General features: G+C 33.4%; 1 protein-coding gene across 5 annotated transcripts in view; it reads left to right on the top strand.

Moving 5' to 3' along the window:
* The window catches only part of Lztr1 (Leucine zipper like transcription regulator 1), a 609234-nt gene that overhangs the window by 473555 nt on the left and 119504 nt on the right, over positions 1-16175 (top strand). For all 5 annotated transcript variants that reach the window (XM_090374223.1, XM_090374222.1, XM_090374224.1 and 2 more), the window contains one exon: positions 9840-9999. In XM_090374223.1, coding sequence (XP_090230349.1) covers positions 9840-9999 — 160 coding nt within the window. The remainder of the gene's footprint in view (positions 1-9839; positions 10000-16175) is intronic.

Raw genomic sequence — 16175 nt, 5'->3', positions numbered from 1 at the left:
TGAGAAAAGACAGATGTAGGATAGACGTGAGGAAATTTGCCTTTAGCCAGTGGGTGGTTGGTTGGTGGAATAGACCTCCATCCCTTGTCGTGGAAGTTGATAGCCTAAATAAGTTTAAGGCTCAGCTGGACAGGTATTTCGAATGAACAGAGGGGTGAAGTGGAAGTGGTTATTTTTTATTTATTTATTATTATTTTTATTTTTTTTTTTGGTTGATGCTGCATAAGCTTGCTTTCTTGCATCAAATGCCTCTACTAATGCTAATGCTAACTTTCAAAATTGCTATCTAAATTCAAAATACTGTATTTCTTCGATTCTAAGATGCCATCGATTGTAAGACGCACCTTAATTTCAGAAAAAAAAAGTTTTGATTTTAAGGGAAAAAAATAAATAAATAAAACACTAAAATAAATCTAACAAATATTTTTATTATAATAGAATTCAATTTACTATCAACAATAGTACCGGTATTTATCAGTAGTATATTATTCATCACTTCCTTCTGAATCTTCTGAGCCATCGATATCTGCATCTGAATCAATATCAGCGTCTACTTCACATTCAGGGTCCTTCTGAGCCGTCGTTATCTTCATTATTCCACAATATATCATCTTCTTAGTCATCGAGAGTGTTGGTGATGCAACATTTTTTAAATGAGTGCTTTACTATTCTTTTTGGGATCAGCCTCGAAGCTGTTAATACCCATTCTGCCAATTTTGATGCCGGCTCTTTCTTAATTTTTCCAGGTGTCAACGGAAGGTTGTCGGTCAACAGCCAGGATTCATATTCCTTTCTCAAGCAATCCTTAAATGGTTTGTTGACTGAAACGTCGAGTGGCTGCAGTTGGCTAATCATGCCACCAGGAATCACAACCAAGTCACCACGTTTTTGCACGATTTTATTTTTGACACGTTCGGACAAATGTCCACGAAATGCATCAAGTACTAGCATGTAAGTGGGTTACGAAGACTTCTAGGACGTCTGTTCCACACAACGTTTAGCCAGTCTTCCATAAGCTCTGCCGACATTCATCCATTTTTTTGTGCACGCACAATAACATCTTTGGGGAAAATTTCATTCTTCGGTATTGTTTTTCTATTTAAAATTAAATATGGTGGCAAATTTTGACCATCAGTGGTGATTCATAGCCTGTGCTTATAATCTTGATTTCTTTAGCACCTTTTGCGTGGACTGTGTAATTTCGAGGCATATCGAAGAAGACTGGGGTTTCATCAGAATTTCCAATTTGACTAAACTCAGTTTCTTTTTTTCCTTAATTTCATCACCTGTCGCTGAAAGTTAATCAACTTCTGTTGAAAGTCTGCAGGAATTTTGTGACAGATAGATGTTCGGCGCCTTAATGGTAATCCACTACGATGCATGGGTCTGTCACATCAGACGCAACTGCCTTTAAAAATTATTTTCTCTATTCCGAGGGACGTAGCAATTTCTCCGGCTTTCAATTGCATGGCTTGTCGAGTGATGGGTAATCCTTTTGCGCATGTCTCTGTTACAAAATGTATCACAGCTTCATCGACTTGTGGAAATCTTCCATTCTTAGGCCCTGTAAAGCACTCGGTTGTTGCTTTGCATGAAAATATGGAATTGCGATCATTTCTCCAGTGATGAACATTTACTTCACTAATGTCAAAATGTCAACCTGCAGCTCTATTTCCATGTTCTTTTGCATAAACAATAACTTTTCGTTTCAATGCGGCTTTGTAGTGCAATTTTTTTGACATTTTAATATGCAATAAGGGATCAAAATTAACAAAATACAGTAACTCCACTTCTTACGTACTTTCGAAAATACAAACAAAACTTCCTGATTTTCACTGAGCGAGCTCCACTATAATGAAATAACAGCGGCTTCACATTTCGAAAACATGTGAAATAACCCACACCACTTTATTCTCTAATGGAATTGGAGAATGCGATAACGGTCAAACTTGGAGGTGGGGTTTCCACGTAAAAAAAAAACATGTGCTGCTGTGCAAAGCGCGGGAATATTCAAAAAAAAAAAAAAAAAAACTACGATTGTAAGACGCCATTGATTCTAAGACACGTCCCATTTTTAGAGACATTTATAGGGATAAAAAGTGCGTCTTAGAATCGAAGAAATACAGTAATCTAAGGAGCTTGCTTGACTAGTACTATAAACTACTTATAGAAAATAATTTAATATAACAATTAAATCAATAAAACTTCTAAATTAAATTAAAAACTTAGCGTTCACTGGAGCATCAAAATCTTGTCCAACACATGGATACTCTTACCGATACTAAGTAATAACCTACAAAATCTCTAAGTTCAAAATAAACTATGTATCGTAACTAGGGAATATAAAGGTACTTCTAGAAAATAAATTAATATGCCAATTTAAGTCAATAAAATGGCAAAAAAATAAGAAAAACTTCTCTATTAGCTGTAACCTTAAAAACTTTACCTTCATTCAAAAAAAAGACATTCAAAAAAATCCAAGTATATGATGATAAAATTAATTTTTGCATCCAGTTCCTTGGTCAGTGCATCATAGTAACCTATCAGATTGGTTAGACAAGACTGCCCCTTAACAAATACATGCAATCACAGTTATACTGTGATTGCAGTATAACTGCATACCCATCCAGATGGTCCTGCATTTATTTCTTTAACCAGTGAGTCCATTTTTTTCCCTGGAACAGATATTAAGCTATCAGGTCTGTAATTACTCATGTCACCTTTTAATCCCACTTTGTGAATTGGGGATGTCAAAATTATTTCCTACATCCTGCTTATTGCTATCTAAGTAGGTTAAACTTGATTTTCCAAAAATTTGAATTTACAAAACCATGCTGTGTTTCCTTCAGAATTCCATTTCTTCTTAAATAATGTTGTTTTGCACTCTTTGCATTATATCCATGATTTTCCCTACCACTGAATTCAGATTAAATTTTCAGCAGTTAACTACTACTGCTACTACTTCTTCTCCAGAACAGTTTTGGCAAAATATTCACTGCAAACATTCTAGTTAAATATAATAAATATAAAAAAATATCTCTAAATATCTATAAATATCTATAAATAAGCATAAATATTAGGGCTGTTCAATAAAGAATGAGCATAATTTTTTTCATGAACAACCATACACTTGTTATTTCTGGCTGAGCTGTGGAATTTTAAGTCCAAATCAAGCTGTATCACATAGCAACTGCATAGTTGACTTGTACGCAAAGTGTGACCTTTGCAGTCAGTCAAATTTATGCCTGTTCAGTTTTGCCTGCATAACAATGGATGTGACATGGTGAGGAAACAGTATGCTGCTCTCAAATTTTGTTCCTGTCCCAAAAGAACATAAAATGAAGCATATGAAATGTTAAAGAGCTTATGGTGAATCTGTGCTTCCATATGGCACAGCTTCAGGTAGTTTAGAAAGTTTAAAGATGGATTTTCGATGGAGGCTTGTCAGGAGCTGCAATAGATGGTTACTGAAGTTGATGATGTTCTGCATCACCACCTTCAATATGATAAGGTTGAGCAGATGGGCTGAGAGGTGGCAAATGAAGTTTAACATTGACAAATGTAAAATACTACATATGGGAAACAGCAACCCCAGAGCAATGTATCACTCTATGGTACTACACTGACAGTGGTAGAGAATGAAAGGGACCTGGGGGTAATTTTGCAGGCAGATAAGAAGTTCTCTGAGCAGTGCAGATGGGCTGCAAGAGTAGCTCATGATGTATTGTCAATTATATATAGGAATTTTTCTAGCAGGGATAAGGAGGTGATTATTCCCTTGTATAAGGCAATGGTCAGGCCACACCTAGAGTACTGTATACAGGTCTGGAGGCTTCATTTCAAGAAGGATGTAGAGATGCTGGAACGAGTACAGAGAAGGGCAACAAGATTAGTGAATGGAACAAAGGGTTGCTCTTACGAAGAAAGGCTTAAGTTTTGAAAATTACAGTGTCTGGAGACTAGGCACCAGTGAGGTGATCTGATAGAGGTGTATAAAGCCTTGAATGGTTTGAGCATGCTCAGTGCTGATGGGATTCTTCCTCTTGCTCAGAATAATCACCTGAGATTGCATAAATTCAAATTGAGGAAAGACAGATGTAGAATAGACGTGCGGAAATTTGCCTTTAGCCAGCGGGTGGTTGGTTGGTTGGTGGAACAGACTTCCATCCCTTGTCGTGGAAGTTGATAGCCTAAATAAGTTTAAGGCTCAGCTGGACAGATATTTCGAATGAACAGAGGGGTGAAGTGGAAGTGGTTTTTTTTTTTTTTGGCTTATGCTGCATAAGCTGGCTTTCTTGCATCAAATACCTCTACTAATGCTAATGCTAATAACAGCAGATGAGACATGGCTTTATCATTTTGTTTAATGAAGCCATGCTATAGCTTCAACTTATTGTTAAGGCTATAGTCAATGCTCTGTTTGGAAGTCTGCATTATCGCCAACACCAAAAAAAGCAAAAGTTGGGGCTTTTCCAGGAATGGTTTACCAGCATGTTGTGCCATATCATATGACTGTTATGAGACCTTACGACAGAACTGCCCTGCATACTTTACAGGATCACATTCATTGCAAATGACCAAAACTACATGCAGTTGGGTGGATGCTGCTGCATCACAAAAATGCAAAACCTCAAATTGCTCATACTATCATCAAGTACTTAGCCAGGATTAATGCTAAACATGGTCCTCATCTGCCCTACAACCCTGACCTTACACCCTGTGATTTTTTTTTGTATTTCTCAAGTTAAAGAAGAAACTGCAAGGAAAACGTTTCTAGTTATTCAAAGTTGTAATTCTCTTGTCAAGGCCCTCTAATAGTGTCAAACACTATTAGCAGGCCTCGATCGCACAAGTTGTATGTCCAACATCTCTAGTAAAGTTTTGGGGGAAGGGTTTTCCCATTCTGTTTTTTTTTTCATACAATGTCAGTGTCAAACACATATCGAAAAATGACTTTCACCATGTTTTTGAAGAATGGCAGAAACATTGGAGTCAGCACATTTCATCAAATGGGGACTACTTTGAAAAGGACTATCAAAATATAGATGATTAACAAAGGTATATTGTGAAAAACAATTATGAACATTGTTTATTGAACAGGCCCTCCTATGTATATAAATATAAATAAACATTTATATACAGTAAACCCTTGCTAATCTGGATTAATTGAGGTAAGAGGTCATCTGGATTAAGCAATAATCTGAATTAGTGAAGCAAAAGATAGCCTTAAAAGAACAAAAACTTAGAACACAAATAAATGGAAAATTTAATAAATAAAATATAGGTAGTGCTGATAAAAATAAATAAAAAAAATATCACTGTAGAACCTTTATTTAAAAACTATAAAAAAACTATAAAAAGATAGATTTATCCATCTATCAATGGATAAATCGCTCACTGGCTGCAATAGTGGCTTAACTCAAAAATCGTAATTCTGAGATAAGCAATGAGAAAAATTTAGCTTTTAAAATTAGTTTGTTTAGAATTGAAGAAGTTATGCGATCGTTGAAATATATTGTGATTCATCTCATATCCAGTGGTACTCAAAATAAGGCTGGCTTGATCAACTCAAAAGGGGGGGGGGTCAAAATTTAACCCCCCTTTTGAGTTTTGCCACTATTGCACCAACAAACACTTGAAATTTGTGACTTGAGTCTCCTAAAGGTGGAAAGTAATTAGGATAAAGAACAAAAAAAAAAAAAAAAAAAAAAAAACCCCATTAAACAAGAGCTTTTTTTTTATATTCATAAACTAAGCAACATGTATGAACTACATTTTAATCTCTGAGAACATAAGTGTGGTAAAGCATAAATAATTATGAACAAGAAGTTACGTAATTATTGGCGTACAAACAAGCAAAATGGAAGAATTTAGTCATTCTTAGAAAAAATTTAATCTTTCTGTAAATTAACTTTTAGTCTTATAAAAGCCAGCATGACATTTGGGAATTGTATTATTGTTCACCATACAGTGGAGTTCACTGTGCTTTTTTTTCAAAATCGGAATGAAACTCTTGTAGGCTTTTATCGATTTGAAATCTACAAATGACTCCAAAGGTTTTTTTCTTTGCAATGACTCATCTCTGTCACCTTGACAAGGTTTCCTGTCTTTCTGGCAGTTCTAGCTAATGTAACATATTGTGATGGGATGAATACAGGACCAGACTTTAGCAATCTTTTAATATTTTTCTATAATAATGAGTGTGCACAGTCACCCTCATTTTGCATATGACTACAACAACAAATTTGTATGTAATGGTTTTGATTAAAAAGTTTGCTGTAGCATACAAATAAGTTGTTATAATAAATTTTGAGTACAATAGTGGCTCAACTAAAATAATGCCAACTGATATTATAAGCAAGCAATTACATTCCAATACTAGCACAACTCAAAACGGATCACTGTTGCACACAAACCATGCTCCATTCAGTCCCAAGGTTGGGGCACACTGAAGAAGTGCCACTGTTGATGGTTCTCAATGCAGTAAAAATTCAGAGGGCTTAATGATACTTGTGTCACTTAGCGAGGTAATATTGAACTCACTTTGAACTGTTATTGCATAAATGTAGAGTCCACTATCCCAACCTAATTAGTTGTATTAATTCAAAAATTAAGAATTTTGAGTTGTGCCACTATTACAGCCAGTGAGTGAAATGTATTGTCTTTTTATACATTTATCACATGGCTCTGGCATTGCACGCCAACGCCAATTGATCGTTGCCGTGAATACCACTTAAATACAGATTCTTCTAGCAACACTTTTTTTGGCTTTTTTAATGTCTGTCTATTTGATACACTGCTTTTATCACTTCCCATATTGAATTTTAAAGAAAACGTCTTTATAGATTCTTTTTGTTTTTTAATATCTGACAGTCTATTGGCCAATATCAAATTCTTCAGCAATTATTTTTCCAGGAACACAATTTTCAAGTTGTTCTATCACTTTGAGCTTGTTAATGATAGTTAAAGTAACGTGTTTTCTATTTATTCCGCTTTGAAATCTTTAGAACTCATAATTATATAAAATATGTTAACTTCTGTACATATATACGTAGGAAGAAGTACACAAATGAAGCAATATAAGCAATAACATCTGTCCGACTCAGAGTCAACAATGATACTGAACAACACACAAGACAATGTAACGTATGGTCCATCTCTCTCTGCGCATTCAGAGTGACTCATCTGCAGCGTGACTATATCCTGTGTCTTTCAATGTACTCAACTGTGAACAGAATTTTTCACATTTCTACCGGATTAACTGTAACTGTATTAGCGAGGGTTTACTGTATATAAAAATATATTATATAATATAAATAATAAAAGATAAACCACAATGAAACCTTTCTAAAGTGTCTACTTTAGAGAGCTTTCACTTTTCTGACTATTTGGTCAAAAAAATGTCCGCTATACAAAGTCCACTCTGCAGAGATCCATCAGCTGATTTCATTAATTCGGAAAAAATGAAATTCATTGTAACTGGTTGCTCACCTGGTTTTTTCATTGGTTGGCATTGTACATATTTGTGTTTCATTTAATTAACTTTTTGTAAATAACATATAATAAACTTTTAATAAATAACTAATATAATTAATTATAATCAATAATTTAATCATTACAATTGATTACTATAATTGCTATTTTACTATAATTAGAATTATATTGCTATGTTTAGAGAATTTAATTTTTATAATGGATAATTAGCTCATTTATTAGTTTTAGTCCATGGTCATTGTTTTTACTTAATTCTTTTAATTTAATCCCCCCCCCAGAAAGAATTGGATGAAAATCCTTCTCTGTTTTAAACTTCTGTATATTGCCACACTGCAAACAGCAAATTTTTTTTTCAGAAATTAAGACATAATGATTGAATTCATAGGAAAATTTTGATGTTTTCTGCAGAGAAAACCTGCATACATAAATAAACTTCAGTAAAACCATCATATGTACTACTTAAATGAACCACATTTCTCGTTGCTAAGTGAAAGAGGTGTGTGTCAACACAGGAAAATTGTCGTCATCCCCTCAGTCAGAAAGCTGGAAACTCTTGTTGCTAAGGCAATTATGAAAGTAATGTCAGGTATCAAATAGCATTAGTAGAGACATATGATGCAAGAAAGCAAGCTTATGCAGCATCAGCCAAAAAAAAAAAAAAAAAAAAACTTCCACTTCACCCCTCCGTTCTTTCAAAATACCTGTCCAGCTGAGCCTTAAATTTATTTAGGCTATCAACTTCCACGACAAGGGATGGAAGTCTGTTCCACCAACCAACTACCCGCTGGCTAAAGGCAAATTTATGCACATCTATCCTACCTCTGTCTTTCCTCAATTTGAATTTATGCCCTCTCAGGTGATTATTTTGAGCAAGAGGAAGAATCCCATGAGCATTGAGCATGCTCAAACCATTCAAGGCTTTTGTACACCTCTATCAGATCACCTCGCTGGTGCCTAGTCTCCAGACACTGTAATTTGCAAAACTTAAGCCTTTCTTCGTAAGAGCAACCCTTTGTTCCATTCACTAATCTTGTTGCCCTTCTCTGTACTCGTTCCAGAAGCGCTACATCCTTCTTGAAATGAGGCCTCCAGACCTGTATACAGTACTCAAGGTGTGGCCTGACCATTGCCTTATACAAGGGAATAATCACCTCCTTATCCCTGCTAGAAAAATTCGTGTATATCATTGACAAGACACCATGAGCTACTCTTGCAGCCCATCTGCACTGCTCAGAGAACTTCATATCTGCCTGCACAAAAACTCTCTCAGCCCATCTGCTCAACCTTTCCAGATCCTGTTTCAGCAGCATAGCCATCAGTAGTGTCCTTAACAACCCTGCCAACCTTTGTATCATCTGCAAACTTGGACATTAAGCTTGATATACCATCATCAATATTATTTATAAATACAGAAAACAGTAATGGACCCAACATTGAACCCTGAGGGACTCCACTAATAACATTAGTCCACGATGAGCAGTGTCCATTGATTACCACTCTCTGTCTTCTCCCCCTCAACCACCCCTTTATCCATAGCAGCAATTTGCCTCCAATGCCACACTGCTCCAATTTGTGCAGCAGTCTTCCATGTGGAACAGTATCAGAAGCCTTTCTAAGATCCAAGTATACAATATCAAAGTTATTCCCTGCATCCAGTTCTTTTTGTGACTGCATCATAGTATCCAATCAGATTGGTCAGGCAAGACTTCCCCTTAACAAAATAGCATTTTTATCGAAGCACAAATATTTTTGGATGCAGAAAATCCCCATGGGCTACTGGCTAAAATTACCCATGCAATCTGTTGGTTGAGTGGTAGTTTTTTTTTTTTTTTCCTTCCAAAGAAATGTATATTAGAAGAATTCCCACACTTTTTTTAATGTACAGCACCACAAACTGAGTTCTGTATACAGACTTTTTACAGTATTGTTTTTTTTTTTTTTTTAATCTGGCAATTTTTCTGATTTCCTGCAGCTTGTTGTTCTACTGGCATGAATCACATGCCAGTAGAACAACATTGTACAATCCAAATAAATTTATAAATATGGTGAGCATATTAATGACATATTGTGCCATCTGCTCCATGAGAAATCCATGGCCATCACAACTCTAATTACTAAACTCTGATGATCTACACTTGCCTTTGCTGCAAAACATCTGTAACCTATGTATGTCAATTGCCCTTGAAAATTTGGTTGAGGGAGGTTTAAAATATGAAAAGGACACCTATTAAAGTGTCTGTTAAAGGGGGGGTTTCACTGTATTGAAATTTCAGTTGCATTTAAACTCTTTAATTTTTTTATATATATATATTTCAACAATTTTTAAATTATTTTGCTTTTAATAGGAATTTTGCTTGAAGTTCATAGTAAAAGAAAGTAATTACAATAAAATTGTAATGAGTAAAGAATTTGAAACTATTGCTCAGCCTCTAATGGTGGAGATCATCAGAAGGAGACAGATGCCTGCAGTCAGGCCTTTAATGGAACCACAGTTTGAATCTGCTGGTATGTTATTTCTCCCCTCTTTCCAGTTTTTTTTATTTTTGTTATAAGGCTGATGTGTTATTTATAATATTATGTGACTTATTAAATAAAAAATATTTTATTGTTTCGAATATTAAAGTAATCTCAATTTCACTAATTAAAATGAAGTTTATAATTGTTGCTGAAAGAGAAAAAGATTTGCCCACATCTCAGCAGTACTGAAAAAAGTGAACATTTTGCAAGGATTGTTATAACGAGAAAATTCCCATTGAGCAGCATATATATATATATTTAGGGTTTGGGAAGACTCGGTATTTTGGGGCTAAGCGAGTCTGTGTCCGAGTCGAACCCAAAATACCGAGTCCTAGCTTAAAAAATTCTGAGCAAATTATATTTTTTGATTACATCACAAATATTAACATCATTAATTAATTTGGTAACAAATAGGTATTATGTACATTGATAAACATTTTTATTTAGATTTATATTTCACATCCGGAAATACATTCTAAGTAATAACTAACAATAAGTAAAATAAATTACGCTTTAACTTTATTTAAAAACCAGTATTTTTAAAAAAACTAAGGCATTTAGTGATAGGTCAAATAATCTAGAACGTACTTTAGTGCAAAAGTTTGCCGCAACAGAGAATGTTCGCTCGGCAGTTGTCGATGTAGGTTGAATTGTTAATAAAGCATAATATAATTTGTCGAGATTTTCAGTTTCATTTTGTTTAGTACTTAAAAATAACTTAAATTCTTGCTTTAATTTATTAAAATTTGTTTCTGAAAGTGGAGGACAAGGATTTTTTTGTGTTTATAAAATTGTCTTTAATTCTTCTTCCATTGTCATATGGTGTACAATATTTGCAACATTCTCATTATAATCAGTTTGATTCTCATTAAACTATAAAGCTTTTAGGGCTGAAGCCTCAAGCTATGGAAAAGTCTAGACTATGTATAAGTATAGTGCGAAAGCATCAATAATACATAGCCAAATCTGAATTAACAGAATGTTAGCAAAACGGCATCGTTTTATGTTATATCTCATATTGTGAATACCTTCACAAATGAGTTGCCATGATATTGCACTACTTCGAATAAGGACCAAATAGCCCTGAAATGGTGCCGTCTGGGTGGTGGTATCCATCTGAGAATAAGTAACATTAGTCTTCTCCTCAGGTGAAGCGTTACTTATTCGAAGTAGTGCAATATCATGGCAACTCGTTTGTGAAGGTATTCACAATATGAGATATAACTTAAAATGATGCCGTTTTGCTAACATTCTGTTAATTCAGATTTGGCTATGTATTATTGATGCTTTCGCACTATACTTATACATATTCTCATTAAATTGAACAATTTCACTTGGAAACAGCCTGATCATTAAGTTTGTTGCAAAATCTATAAGCTGTTTTTTTAGGTAATCTATTAGCACTTACAAGAAAATCCAAAATGTCTTCAAGATTTTCATTTCGATGTTCATTTATTCAAGTTTTCATTTTATTTAATAGTGCTTGACCTAAATTCTCTAGAATTTCTTCCAATTTTTTTATCATAAAGTTAACTGCCAAATGTACTGAATAAATATTTGCATCTTGTCTACTAAGTGCTTCTGTAGTTAATTTAATCGGCTTTAAGGAGTTACTCAAATTGTGAAGCAATTGAATGTTGAGATTTTTTATTAAATCCATATTATCAAGATCTTTAAGAGCTGCTTTAATGAATTGAAACAGTCTTAAAAAAGTTAAAATCATATCAATTCCAATGCGTTTAATTAATAACATCTGTAATTAATTCCATTTCATATCCTAATTCACATTTTATTTTCTGTTGTAGAAAACCGTTGTGCAAAGTAGACTTCTTAAAACATTTTACTCTTTGATGAACAATTTGAATATTTTTCTTTAAGTCATAAGATTTTGATAATTCTAATTGGTCAGCATCAACACAGAGTTCTTTCTTTTCATCAAAGGAGAACTCATCTAAATAATCTGAATCAGCAAAGTCTTCATCAACTGTCTCAACTCCATTTTCCTCGTAACTTATGCTTTTCTTGTACAAAACATTGCATACAAATGTATTGTATGGTTAAGACACAAATAATATAATACAGGAGACTGACAACCATATTTTAACATAATACTACACTGTCATCAGTTGATCCAACAATATGTTTTTCAAAATTGATATTGAATTTTTTCAAATGATTTCTTACAAGTTCTAATTGCAGAGCTGAACATGAATTTTGAATTTGAACTAAACCAAGATTATATGTTACACCATCATTTCCATGAAGATTAATATTTAAAAATTGTCTCATTTTTGTACTTGTCCACTCATCAAGAGAGAGACTAAAACTTTTACTCTTACTATATTTTCCTGTATTAAATTTGTAATTTCTGATTTTTTAATTTGATAAAAATTGTGAATCAATTTCATCACGTCTTTTTCTGCTTTAGGAAGCTTATAACCTGAATTATAAAGACTTTCTTGAATAAAACTAGATTTTGTAATTGCTCTTACAGATATATTATCAACAGCAGATAATTCCGAAACAATCTCATCCAAAGATTTTAAATAATTATCTAAAATTTTTACTTTTTTGGAAGAACTACATTCTTGTTTTTCATCTTCTGTTTGCAAAATTATTCGGTGTTTAGTTTCTAAATGTTTTATCATAGTTGAAGTGTTTCCATCTTTGTTCGATAATTTTATTGAACATTTCTTGCATTCGACTTTGGAGTTCGGTCTTGCTGCAAAGTGTTCCCAAACTTTTGATCTCTTTTCCTTTGGCATAATAAAATATATATATATTTTTTCAAATTATCTGAAATTGTACAAAAATTATTAATATATTTAAATAAAGAACAGAATAGTTAATATTAACAGGTAAAAATGTGTTTAAAATTTTATATAAGACAAGATAATCATGAGAGTAGAGTAACAAATTTAATTTGTTAAAAGTAAAGGTTATTCCAAGTTATAAATTCGAACTGTTCGGAGAATCTCAGTTTCTGTGAAACTTGATATAATACAGAAAATGTGCACATCCATGAAAAATAACTACAAAATAAATCACTTACTATCTAACCTCAGCTTGCAAAAATACATAAAAATGTGCAAAACAGTAAAGAAACTCTTGTATAAATCTTTAAAATATTTACATCACAATCATATTTTTTTGATGTGACACATTATACGAATGAACAAGGTTATTGCAACACAGAGCCATCTCACATATGAGATGAAAAAAATAGCAATGTGATTAGATCATAATTATATTTAGAACCTTTAACAGGTAAGTGAAGATAACAGTATTTAAAATAACGGAAAAGCAAGATTCAGACTCGTCGAGTCTCGACGAGTCTGACTCAATAGTCCGAATGACGGAAGAGAAAAAAAAATTGAGAATGCCTGATCAACACAGTCATTAAAAACACTGTTTTTTGTCTCTCATCGTGATAGCATAACGCTACTTGTGAAAATTGTAAAACAATCTTATGGTTTTATACCATTCATCTCTATCAAACCATAAATACAGCAATAAAGTGGGATTATGAATTAACGATTTACAATGAAAGGAAATATTAAAATGAAAGTACACTCAACTTTTTGTTAATTAAATAAAAACACATTGGGAACTGAAACAAGTTTTCAAGATATTTTCATCTGTTAGTGCAATTAAAAAAAAATGAAGGAAAAGAAAACAGATGAACTATATATATGTGAGAAGTCACATGTCGGCTGTAATATCATGAAATCTTGTGCTCTTAAGTTAAAATGTAGGAAAGTAATGCAGTTAATGCAAGCATTGAGTTAAAGGAACTGTGCTGAAAGGTTTAAATGGTGTGAGATTAAGTTTATTTGAAAATGATTTCTATAAGCCTTCTTCATCTTAAACTTCAAGCTTATGTTTATAACCTAAGTTTATTAGGGTGAAAGTTTAGAATAATATGAGTTTTGTCTTATTTGAGAAAGGTATCCTAAATTCTGAGTGAATTCCATCTGTAAAGAATTCAAAAAGTGATTGTAGTGGTGGTGATATGCAGATTTTATAGCTGGTTGTTGTACTGCCAATATATTTATATGGAACAATTCTCTTGGAATTCTGTAGTATAAACTGTATTGATTTATAGATGTATTACATGGTTTTTATGGTATGTGAAGCCAATGAAATGTCTAGAAAAGGTATTAAATGATCAAAGAATGTGTTCCTGTATGGCAGCAGTTCTCAAAGTGTGGTCCGTGGACCCTGGGGTTCCCCGAGACCCTTTCAGGGTGTCTGCATTGTCAAAACTATTTTCATAATAATACTAAGACTAAGACTTTGGAGTCCTCAATAATTTTTAAGAGTGTTAAGGGGTCCTGAGACCAAAAAGTTTGAGAACTGCTGCTGTAAGGTAATAAAAGCATGTTGGGAACTGAAATAAGTTTTCAGAATATATTCATCTGTCAGTGCAATTAAAAAAATGAGGAGGGAAGAAGAAAATGCCAACACTAACTTACCAACCTAATTAAATACTACTTATAACAACATAAAAATTGTTTCTCTGTCTTCATATACTGAAAGACAAATTATTAATAACACTAAAAAAAGAGAGATCCATAGCCATTTATTTAGAACATTTTCAATGGGTTCTTTGAAAATGACTGTGCCACTTAAACTAAGATCTAAATTTATAATCCACCGTAACTCTACACATCACAGTGTGAAATGCTAAGTTTCAGCTTACTGTCTATTCAATTTTATACCTGACCAGCAAATCATATGTGACAAGATTAAAGATTAACAAATAACCTTTAGAATAGTGTTTCTCAAACTATCTGTGGTGAAGGACCAGTTTCTTTTATTTCCAATTCATTGCAAACCAGTACTTTTGTAAAATACAGATCTCAGGGGCCGGTGATGGATGAATCATCGGAGAGTGGTTATGTCCACGACCAATTTTCAATTTGTCGTGGACTGGTAACAAACATTTTGTGGACCGGTGTCGGTCTGCAGACCACACTTCGAGTAGCACTGCTTTAGAACATATCCTGGTGTATACAGAGTTTCTAAAGCATGCAAAAATTTTGTTTGTGATAACACTCGCCAAAAATACAACTTTTAAATAAAGCCAAATATGACTATTTTATTGTGACCAGTAGATTAAATCTTGATTTTTACTTAAATTACTAGAGTTATCATAAAAGAACCCACGACTCCCACATTCAATAGTATTTTCACTTTTTGGTGCAAACTTAAAAAATCATGGAAATGTATTTTACATCCCATAGGAATAAATGGAGATATCGTGAAAATGCCATAATGTGAACCCAATAACACATTGTTTTTTTGTAATTCGTTCCAATTCCATCGAAGTTAAATATTTCTCTATATTACTAAGCTATTTATCTCTCTAAAAGGTCATATTTATAATGGAAATTGCACTACCCTTTCATCGTTATCATATGATCTCATTATAAGAATCAGTTTTGAACGGCTTTGTGATATTTTTCTAAAGCATGTTTCTGGAGGTAACGACCATAAAACAATAAAAACAATTTGCACTTTTTGGTTTATTGGGCTTTTCTGTTATTGCATCTAATTATAAACAGGTAGTAAACTCGATCTTATTGCATTTGTGATAATACTGATAACTGGAATTGTGTGGGTTTTTATGCTATTATGGTGAAATGAGCTGAAATCTTCACTGAAATCTTCAATCATATAAAAACAAATTTTCAGAAACTTCTCTTCATTCCTATTTACATATTACAATGATGAAGGGAAAGCGATCAACAGAAAGTTCAAATGGTGGTAGTGCCAGGAAATGAAACAAAATTGATTTAGAAATGAAGATGAAAATGATTAAGAAGTACGAAGCAGGACAAAGTTTGTCATGCAAGGGAATTAGGTCCCGCTGCTTCAACAGTGAATACGATTTTAAGGGACAGTGTAAGTATAAAAGAACATGTTTAAAGGATCAACATATTTAAGATCAACAGTGATCACAAAACAGTGTTCAGATGCTATATCGAAAATGAGACAGCTGTTAATAATAACATGGATGGAAAATCAGATTCAGAGGCGAGTACCCCTGAGTCTAATGGCCATTCAAGCAAAAGCAACAAGTATTTATGAAGATATTAAGGATAAGTACGGTGAACCCTAACCCAAATTCATGGCCAGCAACGGCTGGTTTAATAGGTTCA

The sequence above is a fragment of the Mastigoproctus giganteus genome, chromosome 5 (assembly GCF_048544385.1).
Source record: "Mastigoproctus giganteus isolate SK-2022 chromosome 5, ASM4854438v1, whole genome shotgun sequence".
Classification (NCBI taxonomy): domain Eukaryota; kingdom Metazoa; phylum Arthropoda; class Arachnida; order Uropygi; family Thelyphonidae; genus Mastigoproctus; species Mastigoproctus giganteus.
This window is presented reverse-complemented; position numbering and strand designations above follow the sequence as displayed.